Consider the following 14,176-nt stretch of genomic DNA (forward strand, 5'->3'; position numbering starts at 1 on the left):
GAAGAACAGGTAATTTGTCAGGGAATGGCTTACAGAAACTTGTTATATCACTACAGCCATTATCAGGTTATACAACTTGAACTATTTGCGAAAGAACCATCCTCAGCTCGAGAATCCCAACTTTCTGGTGTGGTGCTACACTTTCCGAACAGCATTTACACAGTTCACATTCACTTCATGGGGAACACAATCATCCTGAAGATCACGTCTGAAAACCTTGCATCGGCTCCCACTCAAATTTTTAAAATTAAGTTTCCTAAAAGATTCTCTTTTTTCACTTTAATTGGAGTGTAGTTAGCGGCCTTGTTTTCCATGCATGCCGGGTCCATTGCTGCCTCTCAAAGGTCCCCACAAGAAGTTCAGATATTCTCTGCTCCTTACATTGCATCATGACTGGATATCAATGCAGGCTGATGCATCATCACAACAGTACAATAATGCATATACAAGTAAGCCAAAATCCCAACTCTGTGGCAAGACTACACACAAAATAATAGTGATGGGAGAACTCCAACTATGTGGGGATTGGCATTTTTTGGATAAGCCAACACAGCTTTAGGGGTGCTTGAAGGGCACCTCAATTTTTTTCTCCCCCTTCTTTCCATACCCTTTTTCTCACAGTTTTCTCCAGGTCCATCTCTCCTTGTCCTATAGGACCAGCTCTCTGGAGCATGCTTTCATTCCGTCGTCCCTTCTTCTCTACCCTTTCACCAGCCATGTTCAATTTCCACGCGTGGCATTTAAAAAAAAAATCAAGTCCTTACAGAATCCCTTTGTAATTTTAAAGTAAGTGAGGTGTTAATGCCTTGACCAAATTCCAGTCCAAGGAACTTTCCCTGTGGGTTTCAAAAGGGGTTATTTTTCCCCACTCCATGTGGATGTGCTATACCCTTCTTCCAGTGGTATGCATGTTAAATAGCTGCTACTTTACCACTCCTGAAACAGGCAGGTCTGGCTTGGAAAGCAACACCTACGCAGCTCTCAAACATTAAAGCTTCTCGGAAGTGTTTTGAACGCGTTGGCAAAAGGACCCCGAAGCAGTGGTGTTTTTTGTTAAACTGGTACGGAAGGCTTGCCGACAAAAAAGGACATTTATTTTAATAACTCTGACCCACAGGCCCTGGACCTGAAGTGTTTGGTAAGTGATCCAGCCTAACAAGAGTAAGCTGAAAGAATTCAGTATCTCTGCAACTGGCAGTGAAAGTTGATTTTTATTTTTTTATTCTTTGGAAACTTGATGTTAAGCTTTTACATTCATATCACATACAACAACTAAAAGGCTGAGATGAGTTTGAACCTAAGGGCAAATTCCATAATGCTGGCCCAATGCACATTCAACCTCTTATTTGAAAAGCTAAGTTTTTCATATTTCACAGGCTTGGGGAATTTAGCTAGATTTCATGCCTTTAGGCGGTCAGCTTTCGTGAAGGGAATAATGAAAGTGAAAAAAGCATGTTGTTTGGGCAATTCATGGGAGGAGAAAACAAATCGCTGCCCAAATCAAAATCCTAGAGCCAGAAGAGCGAACACTTACACAGTGCTTTCCATGCAGAAAGAGCCAAAGCGTTTTACCAGCTGCGTGGAAGTCTCATCACCAGTTTGACAATCTGTAGTACCTTTAAAAAATGTGTGAGAGCAGGTAAAGCAACTGAACCGCAGGGAAAATTTAGGGCAGGAGAGCCTCAACTAAACTTTCAGGAGAACACCACACCTAAGGCCTGCCCTACACGCAAAAAAACTGCACCGGCTTTGAGTAATGGTGTTATTGTACACCAGCTAAGCCTCACGCTTTGTGCAGTAGCAGTCTTGTTTAACCCCAGCTTTTACAGGTTGAGCTTGCATTAAAAATATATTAGCACAAACTAAACTGATAGCTGATTTTGAGAGAGAGAGATTCCAAGCACAAGCTGAAGTGGTTTAGTTAAACTCGTGCAAATCAAGCTGGTAGTAGTGTGCAAACAAGCCTAGTCTTGCAGTTAAATGTCAAGAAATCTTGCATGAGTGACCAAGATGTTGGCATTAAGCACCCTCCAAAGCAAGCTGCCAATCCAGTAACATCTGGCTCCTTCAAGCCCCTGGTACAGGGTCTGAGTTACTCCCGAGGGTCATACACTGAATCCAAACCAACTCAGGAGGAAGCTACATGTTCTTTAGAGCAGCTCCCATGGACACGTCTGAGTGCTTTGCCTGAAAATACAAGAGGTCGTGGGCCCCACTACCATTTAGGATTATTCAACTATCCCGGTATCCAACTGACCCATGTTACAACTAGCAGTAGAAATCCTCCCCCCACAAACGAAAAATCTAAAATAAGCAAAAAGCAGATGACAAAAGAGCTTAACTTTTCCGGTGAAACAAACCAGCAGATCTAGATCAATCAAAAGATCATTTTTGTATTTTACGTTTTGCCCAAAAAACCAGTCTATACAGAACTCTTCAGTAAGGAGTGTAAGCATCCTATGGTCTTTCCAACATAGTCTACTTTCAACCTGGTGAACAAATTCCTCTTAGAGCTTTCTGTATTCCCCTTTAAAATTATAGGGAATTATTTTAAATTAACTGACCTTCAAGTACCTAGAAGTATGCTTTGGGTTATTCACAGAATAAATTAAACAGGTTTTAGTTTAATAACAGTAATCTCGTGTATAAAATCTAATTAGTATATCAGATCCACCACTAAGACTCTGCCTGTGAGTCAGCTAATGCATCAGATTGATGTTATGACTGCTGTTTGCACAGCAGTCCAGCAAGAGATATTTCCTGTCCATGGAAGATCATGACATAACAGTTTGTATAAAAGTCTAATTTTTTTAAGAACATTTTACTGGTCAACGTAAACTGTTTCACCACCTTCACATCCAGCCTCTCCACCATCAGGACATAGTCGACTAGCATTGATTCCCATAGCCCACGATAAGCACAAGCTATGGGGGGACGTGAAGAAAGAGGACACCTTTTTACAAGTTCACTCACTGTGGAAAAGAAAAATATATATATTCCACAACTCCATCACAATTCAGATGTGTTTTTCACGCAGGAGGGAAGTCAAAACCGTTTCACGTGGCTGCCAGGACAACAACGTTACAAGTCACGTGGACTGTCCTCTTGGAATGAGCCACCAGCAAGGAGCTTCCAGTGAAGATAAGCTGTTCTGACACTATTTACCCAAGATAACAAATTTTTTAAAAAAAGAGAAAAGACTATATTTTTTTTTTTGCACAATACGTGCTCTTATAGAGCCTTAAGCTCATACCCTAGTTTGTATGGAGGTAGACAAAGCAACAAGTTGCTGAGCACGATCAATTTAGCCATAAATCATGGAACTGTTGTATAAGGAAGTCAAATTATTTTAAAGTTCATTTTCTAATATATTTTAAAAGCCAAAGAAGCATTCTAAATGTCACACTTTATGCCTCATTGGACAAATCAATTCTGCTACTCAAAACTGAGTTAGCTTCATTAAAAGAACTGAAAGTCTAAAATGCTAGTTCTGTATACTAGGGGTGTGCGAAACAGGCCCTATTCGATTCGGATTTGGCCCGGATCAGGGACAGGGATTTGAACCGTTGATTCGGATCACTGTCCCCAATTCAATTTGGCTGAATTCGAATCTGAAGATTCAATGCCGATTCAGAGAATCAGTGATTCGGACACAGACACAGCTTTAAAAGTTTTTTCTACATACCTCGAGGTACGAGGTGCGGCTCATGAACGCTGCGATGCTGGGGCGGATGGAGCATCCCACTGGGGCACAGGGGGCCCTCCATGTGCTCGGCAATGAACCCAGAAGTGAACCGGAAGTACTTCCATGAGGTTTTAAAAACATTTAAAGCTGTCTCTGTGTTCGAATCGCAAAATCTTTCTGAATCTCTCTGAATCGATTCAGAAGATTCCGATTAGATTCGGAGAGATTAAGGGGTCCTCTGATTTGATTCAGATATTTGGCCACAGAATCGAGCCGAATCTCTACCAAATCGAATCAGGGATCGAAGCTCTGCACAGCCCTACTAGATACCTCCCAGAACAGAAGTCTGTTGTATGAGTGGGAAGCGTGCTGCAGATATACATATCTGCAACATTCAGATAGTGAACAAAAGAAACATATATAGATCCTGCATGACAAAACAATCAGTTAATTTATTCAGTTTAGTAACAAAGACGATACTTCAGGACACTGGTAAACCTACTGCAGTCTACTGAGTAAAAATAATGAAATAATTTTAAGATCTCACTACAAAGATGCATCTTGATGTCCAGACTGTTGAGGATGGGGATGTAGGAAACAGGGATATTATTATGCAACTCAGAAGTGTGGAGCTCCATACTGTATCTTACTGTACTGGTAATGCACAGACAGAGGTTACAATTCAGTGATGGCCAGGATTTCTTTGGGTGGTATCTTTTATTGGACCAACTGTGTAGCTGGGATAAGACTTAGACAAGCTTTCAAATGCAAGACATTCTTCAAAGTCCCTAAGAAATCCTTGCCTCTCGTATAATCTCTGGATCATCACAGCTACACTGCTCTTCCGTTACCAATTCAGTAAACACACTCAGAGCTCTTCGTAAACTATGACCACCACCTGTTTTAGGAGGAAAAGCTAATTAACACAGGTCTCGCACCTTTGATGGACTAAGGCTGTGGCTGGAACGTGTCTGAATTGCTGCAGCTGCACGCAGCCACGGCTTTCCAGACAGAGCTGTGCTGCAGGGAGCAGAGGATGTCTCCGGAGCAGGTGCGGGGGAGAGCCAGCAGCAGGAGATCGATGCTTCAGCCCCAAACCCTCCTACCTCTCACTGGAGGGGAGAGATAGCCCCCCGCCACCCCAGGGGGCTGGAGTAGGCAGGATCAGGGATTCCAACTCAGAGGTCATTCAGGCCGCAGAGTGTCTTCCCATCCATTTTAGGGAAGGGAAGAGTGGATCACTGTGGGAAGCTGGAGGACCTATTTCGTTTTTGTTTTTTGGGTTAAGTAATTAAATTATGATTTTTGGCAAGGAGAACAAAGGCGGGGGAGGAGAAAGAAGTGATGCAAAATCACTGATCATCATGAAAAGTAAGATGCTTAACCATGAGCCTGTAAGTACACAACAGTTTAAATATCTTCTGACAATCTCCACCTCACTGATTATTTATTAGCCTGCCTTTAAACCACCTTTTAAAATACTGAAATTCCAAAGTGGCCATTGCAATTTCAGTACGAAATTCACATTTTTTAGATACAATTTCACAGCTTTCCTTCAAATAAAAGTGTTTCAAAGAACGTCCTCATCCAAATAAAAAAATGTGTTGAATTATTTTTATTTTACACTGTAAAGGTTACTAAATCATGTATTTATAAAGCAACTGCTATACGTGGAAACAGCTGTTAAAAAGTAAATGTATATTGGCATGAAGATATTAACATGTCTTCAATCAAATGCAAAACCCTTTCTTAAAAAAAAAAGTTTTATAAACTCAGTCTAAGATTCCACAAGCATTTAATGATAAGTTGTTTTAGGTCTCATTAAAAGATGAGGATACTGGATATTGCACAACTAAATTAATGTCACTTTTTCCTGTAAGTTATATTCTGAACTTACTTCATAAAATCATACCTGCAATTTACTGAATTCCTATAGCTTACACTGGAAAGAAATAGCTGGAAATGAGATTTTTTGCTGAAAAAAAAGTGCAGGGGGGGGGAGGGAGCCAAACAGACAACCACTCATACACTCCAGGTAACACACACTTACCTAGTTCACCAGCTGCATTTCGACCACCAACTGCATATAAATGTCCTTTCAGGGCACTTAGGTGGAAGAAGGTGCGCTTTTCGTTTAAAGATGCAACTTGCATCCACTTATTATAACGAGGATCAAATCTGAAGACCGTGTCAACTGCTGTTTTTCCTTTTGTGTCATAATTGCTCTGACCACCAACTACATAAAGAAAGTTTCCAATCACAGCGATGCCATGCTGGTATCTTGGTGCATCCATGGGAGCTAACGATTTCCACTCGTGTGCCTTTTCGTCGTACATCCGTAATTCTTTGCTGACAACCAGCTGCTGCCTTAACACTCCCCCCAAAGTTACTAAGTGAGTGCTATCTGATCGAATGGCAGTTCTCTCTGACTGCATAACCGGTTGCATGTATGGCATCATTTGGTAATTGCTGGCTTCCAAAAGCAAATTCACACAGGTATTGTCAGTTCTCATGAAATCCACTGTCTGGACATAGTTAATAAGGTCCTGTGGGGTCATCAGTGGAAATCTGATGTTCTTCATTAGCTTTGCAGCATATTCCATTCGAGGCTCCTCATACCGTAGCCAGCGACACGCAGCCTTGAAGAGTTCGAGTTCAGTGCAGTGCTTAAGGCTATTGCTTGACAGCACAAAGGCAAGACGCTCAAAGGGGAGTTTCACAAATTCACCTGTACTTAATAACGCAGGGAAATTCTTCAGGATGAAGTTGTTAACGTACTTATCCACTTCCGTGAGATTGTATGTGTTGGCGATCCTCCCAACCTCAACACAATTTTCTAAAGAAACCTAATAAGTGAATGGAAAGATGAATCAAAACCACTTTCTCCTAATTTGACATCTGCATGATAATACACAATTTAATGAATGCTATAGAGAAACAATAGTCGCACCATTTTGCAATGCTCAAAGTGATGCACACACGCAAAAAACTATTCAGACCAATGTGTACATGACTGTAGGAAGAGAGACAGTAACTTATCTCTGGTTTGGAAGGAAGGAAGGAACGAGACAAGTAGCAAATGTACAGCATGTATTAATTATGTCAGATGTGCTAGAAAATGATGATACACTGTAGGTAAAATGCTCTAGAATAGTGAAGCGTTCTGTTAACACTTTTGTAGTTCAGAATCGGAAAATGCAGTAAAAGGAAAAGTGACTAATTCAAAAACTGAGTGAATCATCATGTGAATTGGCCTCAGGAACTCAACACGATTCAGTGCCCAGACTGCTACATTATAACTTACTCATTAATTTCCTTGACTATAAAAACCCTTGCACTTGGTGAATTCTCCTCTATTTCTAACCTTCCTTTCAAAACCAGTACCCACACCCACTCAAAAATTATTATCCACAGTTCTTTAAGATGTATTCACTTATGCATGATAATAACTGTTTAACCAGGAATAGATTAAATATTGTAGTTAAGAACTTGGTGATCAGACAGGTCACACCTTGTTCTGAAGCACAGACATGTCTAACAATGCAAAATCTCCTCCTCAATATAAAGTGCCTACAGTAAAAGGAGATGCTGGCGAGGTCTACAATAGCGCACATTTGATGTAATCTGTTTTTAACTGCTTAGATATATTCTTTATAAAATATTAATTATGCACCATAAGCAATGTATTCAGGATCAGTTCATTTTAAAACTTTCGAATAAAGAACATGTGGCAATTTGGAAAAGTAATTATGCGTATGATTGCAGCCATTCATTACCGTGTAGTTTCCTTTCATAAAAGCCATCAACCAAAGGTGATGTTTTAACACGAAGCATCACACTGCAGTTTCACTTTCAATAAGTTGCTTAGTTTCATCTTCCCTACTCCCACTTCCCAGTGCCTACTGTCACCTCTGAAAACGGCTATTTGTCCACGATGGAAACAAGGAGCTGTCTTTGGACTTGGCTTATCCAGGGAAGGGCTCTTCATCTCTTTGCGTCTACCTCTCCAAGTAACACCTGTGGCCTCTCAAACTGTCCCGATAAGCGAGTGAGCATGATGGCAGCCTAGTGGTTACGGCACTCACCTGGGACAGGGGTGAACCCGGATTCTAGCTCTGAAGGCACTTCCTGTGCGTTACGTTAACAAACACGGATGATCCTGGCAGCACGGCCTGGAAGGAGCCCAGTATCCTCCTACCAGGTAAGTCCACTAACCACTTGGCCGGAGTCATGTTGACTCTTGCAGTCTCTGGCCAATGAGTCTTGCATCTTTTCTGCAGAGGCCCCGCTTTCACTTGAAAAGGCGTGGTCAAAACTGCTCCCAATCCAGCATGACCTGGTAGTGAGTGTACTCCCCTGGGAGGCAGGAGCTGTGGGTTTGAAACCCCTCGAATCAAGGAAAGAATTAAGCCTGGGTCTCCTTTATCCTGGGCAAGCACTCTAACCATGAGACTAGGGCGCCAGCACCCACTCCTGCACTCCTGTTTTAAACTAAAGGAGTGAATACTGCTCAGTCCTTTGCAAGAGAAAGCACAGGTAGACACCTTTAGCACTGCCTCCCTGCACCCCTGAGGGAGAAGTGCAGATGTGGCAGATTTGTGACTCTCATCCCTGTCCTCAGCATTTCCCAGATGATTAACTCAAGGCGTCTGCACAGCAAGCTTGCTGACTCTGCATGGCTCCCGGGTCAGCACGCTGGCTGGTCCTCACCTCAGGGCTGGAGGAAGAAAACTTGGATTCATCAGCAGCTTAAAAGACTTGGAAACAGGCCCACAAGGACTGATATTTTGGAGCCTCACTCATCATTTCTGAATGCTTGGGGGTGGCAGGACTGCAATGCCCCAGGTGAGCCCCAAAGGACATGGGCTTTCTCCAGGACTCTTCCCACGTAAATTATAAAAGAATTATATTGGGAACTTAGTTGTGTTTACTCTTCTCTTTCACTGTTTCAAGTGGGGGGGTCTAACCGATGGGCAGGTTATTTCCAAGTTATGACACTGCCATTCAATTATCCAAAAACTCTGCAAGTCTACCTGCTGCAGCGGTGATGGTAGCTTTTGTTCATTAGGATCCAGTTTAAGAACAACACATCAGTTCTCACGGGCCAGTGAGGAGTCACCAGATGATAACCTTCATTCATGTTGCAAGATGCCTTCACAAAAGTGAAAGACTCCGTAGTCTATTAGTCTCCAGGAATACAAATCTCTGTAATCTCTTTTTTACTAGATAAACATGTGGCAGGCTGGCAGGATTTACACTAAATCATATATACATGGATGAAGTTTTTTGCAAGTCTTGAAAAAATGTATAAATCCCTTTATGTTAAAAATCAAGTAGATTACCCTGTATATATCTTGTAGACCCTGATGCTTAAAATTCCAGCTCTAAATTGACTGATTACTTGGTCCAAATTGAATCTGTTGCAGTGTCAGCAGTCTGTCAGACTCGGGAGCGTTCTGATCAGTTATTCCCAACCCGCATTCATGGACTTGTGCACATTTCTGTGCTTGGGATGCTAGTGAATGAATTCCCTCATTCACTTCCATTCTGATTAAAACATTAAATGCTTTCTTAAAAACTACTTTCCTTGCCAAAAGTGCAATTTTTGTCAATTTTACTGCGCACTGAGATAGCTATCAAATTACCAGGCTACATTATATTGCCCGGAATAATCCTAGTTTGAGTTACAATTATTGTTTTCTAAAATATACTTGGCTTGGAGATGAAGAAAAATGACTGACAAACAGCAAGAAGTCTAATAATGACTAGCACGAAAATGTTCAAAAATTGGACAAGTTATGGTACACAGACGTAATTTTTCAGATGTTGCTTAGATACGAAGGAAGATATTCTAGCATTTCATTTAAATGGTAATTTAAGTTGCTTTTCGTTTTTTGCTGGCCTACTGTACCTGCGATATACACAAAATGTTAGTTCTGCATGCCAGCAAAGAGCCTGATGCTCATTATCAGGCAAAGGAGTAGCCCCAGCAATAGTCCTAGCACCCCCTTTGGAGTTAATGGCAGAGCTGAAAGGCAAACAGCCTCCAACAAAGTGCGAGATCTCTGTTGCAGAAGAGCTTATTTCTAGCAAATATATCTTATGGTAAAGCAGATAAAGGCTATAATTGGGCAAACAGATGAGCAACCCCACTGAGAGGAGTGGAGGGACAGTTCATACCAAGTAAACATTCCTTACTTTTGACGAGCACTGCTAACAGCAGAATAGTTCATTTAAATGTTAACTCCCTACCAACGGGCTGAAGCTTGCAGTAAACATTGGGAAGCATTTTTAAAAGGAGCACAGGAAGGTAGCGGCGGGTGAAGGGCTGCAATGTGTGACTGAGAAAAGTGGTCAAAAGCTGGAGAAAGAAGTCTTCTCCCTTGCTAAAGTGGCAAGAAGATCCTTTCACAGTTGCATGGCTTAGAAAAGAGAAAGGATGGTAGAGAGTTCCAACAAGTACCAAATCAGAGGTGGGGGGGGAATCGTAGCCAGATATAGAAACTAAAGATGGAAAAGGGAACAAAAGAACAGGTATGAGGGCTCTGGGGTTACTAAAGAACAAAATGTGATAACCGGGGCAATAAAAATCTTAAATCCTCAGGCCCAGATACTCAATGTACTTAATGACCAACTCCCACCTACTACAATAGGAGAAAAAGCAGCTAAAGCCCTTCGATGCGGTGTACCTCTGCACTGAACTTAGGATCATGATCTCAAGGTCTTTTCCTCCCACTTTTTGTTGGGGCTGCCATGCAGAGGCACCATATGCACATTATGAAAGTTCGGGTATGAGAGACTGATCCATCCTTAGCCAGGTAGACTGCTTACAACAGGCATTTCCATCCCCTGGAGCTGTCAGCTTCAAAGACCACGTGGTTTTGCTGCACGGCTCGCTCACCTGGCATAATGGTTAGATCACACACTCCCACCAAACCACCCAACCATCCTGCTCCACTTCAGGCTTCCTCACCTCGCTTCGAGCAATCCTGAGAAGGAAAGCTCCTATCCAACTTTGAGACCTCCTTCCCTCATTGAAAGTACTTACCTGCAATGTATAAAAGACACCTCTCATTTGTTTTATTGAAGGGAAGGCTAAGACAATAGTTTTCCTGGTTTGAGGAACACTGTTTAACTAGAGGATGATGCATCACCTACTTTAATACAGCCTGTGTTTCAGTAACGTAACTTTTTTAGCTAGATTTGTCATTTCGTGCTCTGATTCAAGCTGCAACACCCTGTCATTCAACTCAGCCCTGCAAAATACACTCTTGCAATTTTAACTGGATATATACATTTAATTTTATATCTTTAACCAGCTCTAATTAGTGGCGACATTTCCAGAAAACTACAAGCACTTAATACCAACACAAGAAATACTACAGACATCTTACTAAAGACTTATTAAGGTTTTTCAGTGGGGAAAGGGACTGTCTTCTGAAAGGATCTACAAACCTAAAAGAAAGCTTAAGTATCACAATTCAGGTCATTTTTGTCACTAGCATACATTTATGATCATCCTTTTATCCAATGTGTGTTCCTTTTTCTTTTTTGTTCTCCCTTGCTCTTGGTAACTGAAAAGTTGATTTATTCTGGCTTGGGTTTGTCCAAGTCATACTGCAGTCACTGCAGCACAGACGTACCCCAAATAACTACAGGTTTGCCTTGGATATCTCCTGCCTAAATATAGACATGCCAGCCTTGCTCAGCTTATGAGATGTGGAAAAAGTCACAGGCTGAGACAGCTCTGCTGCAGAGCAGACCTACGCAGATTATGAGAACAGCGAGCTCCTTCGGGTGCTGACAAGTCCGATGCTACAGAGTAATCCTCAAAAGCAGATGCAAAAAAATAATTTTAAAAATTATTTGGCCATAATTTATATTTGAGTTATCGCAATTTTAATTTCACCTTTAACAAACTTTCAAAGATGCACGTACAGATCCCAAAAGGTATTCTGACAAGGTATGTTTAATTGTGCCACTGGATCATTATTTTTAATTGATGTCATGGAATAAAACTGTAGAACTGCCCAATCCACCTTCTAGTTCAAAAGGATTATGGACATCTCAGCTTGTAAGTCTTGCCCTTGCTAGATCCACATTTCAGAAAACAGATGCAGGCCATAAAATGTTATGTCTCGCTGTTTTTACACAAAAATCAGCTCTCGCATTACGTTTATACCTGGCTTTATAAACATTTATTACCATTTTCTTACACTACGTTATGCAGGCATGTAGTTACTTCGTGCTTTGCATAAAGTGACTAATAATTCCCTTATAGCTAATACATCCTAGATCTGTTAAAAGAAAGGTGTGTTTCCAACAAAGGTTAAGTCAGCACATAGGTGCTACTTTGCATGCCTCACTCGACTCAAGAAAGAGCGGCAGACTTAGGAGAAGTGCAAGTTAAGAATGGAGTGAAACTGGTATAACGTGACGAACGTCGAAGTTAAAAGTTAAGTTTTGTCGAAAGTAATGTATTATGGGTAATCTTAGGAATGAAGAGTAACAAATACTCAACCGCCGCTCTTTATGCAAATCCTCCTCCCGTTCATTCTAGATGCTTTTGGCTAGCTTTCGAGAAGTGTATGCAGGCAATTAACATTAAGGCGGCAAACATGCTTAGGCAGTTTAATAGACTAACTAGACACAAAGGAAAGGAAACTGAACAAGGAAAAGCTTTTCTGAGAAAACATCCTAATAAGATTAATTAGAGGACGAGAGAGCCAGTTTAACAAGGGGAGAAGTAGAGTCACCCTGTCTCAGAACAGCATTTCTCTTGTTCAGCTACACTCAAAAAAACCATCAGTTATCCCAACTTTCTTCCAGCAGAAGCCAAACCGGACTAGATTTACAAAGTTCCCAGTTGTTTGGGGTTTTTTTAAATAGCACAGTAAAATGAGAGAGAAAGACACAAACATTCAACCTGCGAGCTGAAGGTCTTTCATTAATCTTTACATCAGGCACGGCCCCGATATGCAGGCAGGTTTCTACCAATTTAAACATTTCATTTGAAGGTACAATAAAGAGCGTTTACTAAAGGAGTTAAATCAATATATACAAGTTTATACTGGTATACAGTGTCTGTATACATGGTATAGCCTGTCTCTAAATTAGGAGGGTAGTTCACAGCAGCACCACTGCTCCCAAACTAAGTGTGCTGCTTTAACTGTTTCATGCATTGGCAGCCATCGGCCTCGGGATTAACGACACCAGTTTTTAACCAATATGAGTAAAACAGTGCGGGCACCCTACAGGATCCAGGTCCGATATGTAAATCTGGAAATGAGTAGAAGTGTTACACAGCAAAGCCCTGAGGTCTGCAGGATCAGTAAGAGCTATTTCAACATTAATCCTTTGGTTTTAAAGAACCTTACAAGAAACGTGCAGCTGAACTGCCCAAACTAAGTATCCGGAAAGCTTAAAAAGGGTCATTTAGATTCTAGAATAATGTAGGGAGCAAGCTAGAGTGAGATAAAAAGGAGGAGATATTTTCTTTTATTTGCGTTCCTGGTTCATGTCCCTCCCCACCATGCATCTTTTCCCTACGGGCCCTTCCTCCAGCCCCACAGAGGGTTTCCAGAGAAGCACTGTACAATATAAGCAGCATTTCTTGGAGTTAAGCTGAAGGATTCATTCAGCTCCCATCCTGCTGCTGTAGGGCAAAGACCTTTGTGGTTTGGAAGAAGCCAAGCCAGAGGTTCTGGAAAAGCAAAAGCAGGTAGTGGGACATCTTCTTACTCCAGCCAGTCCCCCCTGAAGACAAAGCAGGGGAGGAAGGCAAGGAAGGCTGCCAATGCCTGGTTGGGTGAAAGAGCCAAATCCAAGAAAAAGCCATCTCTTTTGCAGGGACATTTGTTATTTTGAGGAATGGATCCCCAAATTTATTTGAATGCAGAAATGGGGAGCCAGCCTCTACAAGTGACATCTGGGGTAGGGGAAGGACAGAAGGGGGTATGAGCCCCTGAACCCCTCAGCTCTCCTGCTGTACTTGGAAGATGCAGTTCATATATTTGAGTCTGCAGTGGAGAACAGCCACAAACCCAGTTATAATAAAAAAAAAAAGTGCTGCCTAGACTATAATGACACCATTACATAGGAAGGTTGGTAACCATGCTCAATAACATTCAGGATGGATATAAAGTGTTATGCTAGCACATTCCTTAAAAAAAAATAAAAAGCCTTCAAATATATATACAAGCTCCAGGGCAGATAGGGTCATAATAGAAAAGAACCTAATGAAGTATCTACATTCAGAGTTAAATCAATTTCTTGTGTCTAAATTCTGCAGGCAAGCATTCATAAAATACACACACACACACCCCTATTGCCATAACCAAAAGGACAGACTGAAGCACTAATATCTTTCCACTTGGATAGAAGCTTAGCAAGCAAATAAAAGCAGTATCTTGTGCATAATGTCGGTTATATGCTCATAAATCCTGACATAAAATAATTAACAGCTATGAGGCAGGAGGGGATTGGATTGAG

At 41.5% G+C, this 14,176-nt stretch overlaps 1 protein-coding gene across 13 annotated transcripts in view; it reads right to left on the minus strand.

Annotated features, from left to right (window-relative positions):
* Positions 1–14,176, minus strand: part of KLHL13 (kelch like family member 13) — a 108,279-nt gene that overhangs the window by 8,221 nt on the left and 85,882 nt on the right. For all 13 annotated transcript variants that reach the window (XM_025205071.1, XM_014520309.2, XM_025205069.1 and 10 more), the window contains one exon: positions 5,736–6,531. In XM_025205071.1, the coding sequence (XP_025060856.1) occupies positions 5,736–6,531 (796 nt within the window). The remainder of the gene's footprint in view (positions 1–5,735; positions 6,532–14,176) is intronic.

The sequence above is a fragment of the Alligator sinensis genome, unplaced genomic scaffold (assembly GCF_000455745.1).
Source record: "Alligator sinensis unplaced genomic scaffold, ASM45574v1 scaffold1059_1, whole genome shotgun sequence".
NCBI classification, from domain to species: domain Eukaryota; kingdom Metazoa; phylum Chordata; order Crocodylia; family Alligatoridae; genus Alligator; species Alligator sinensis.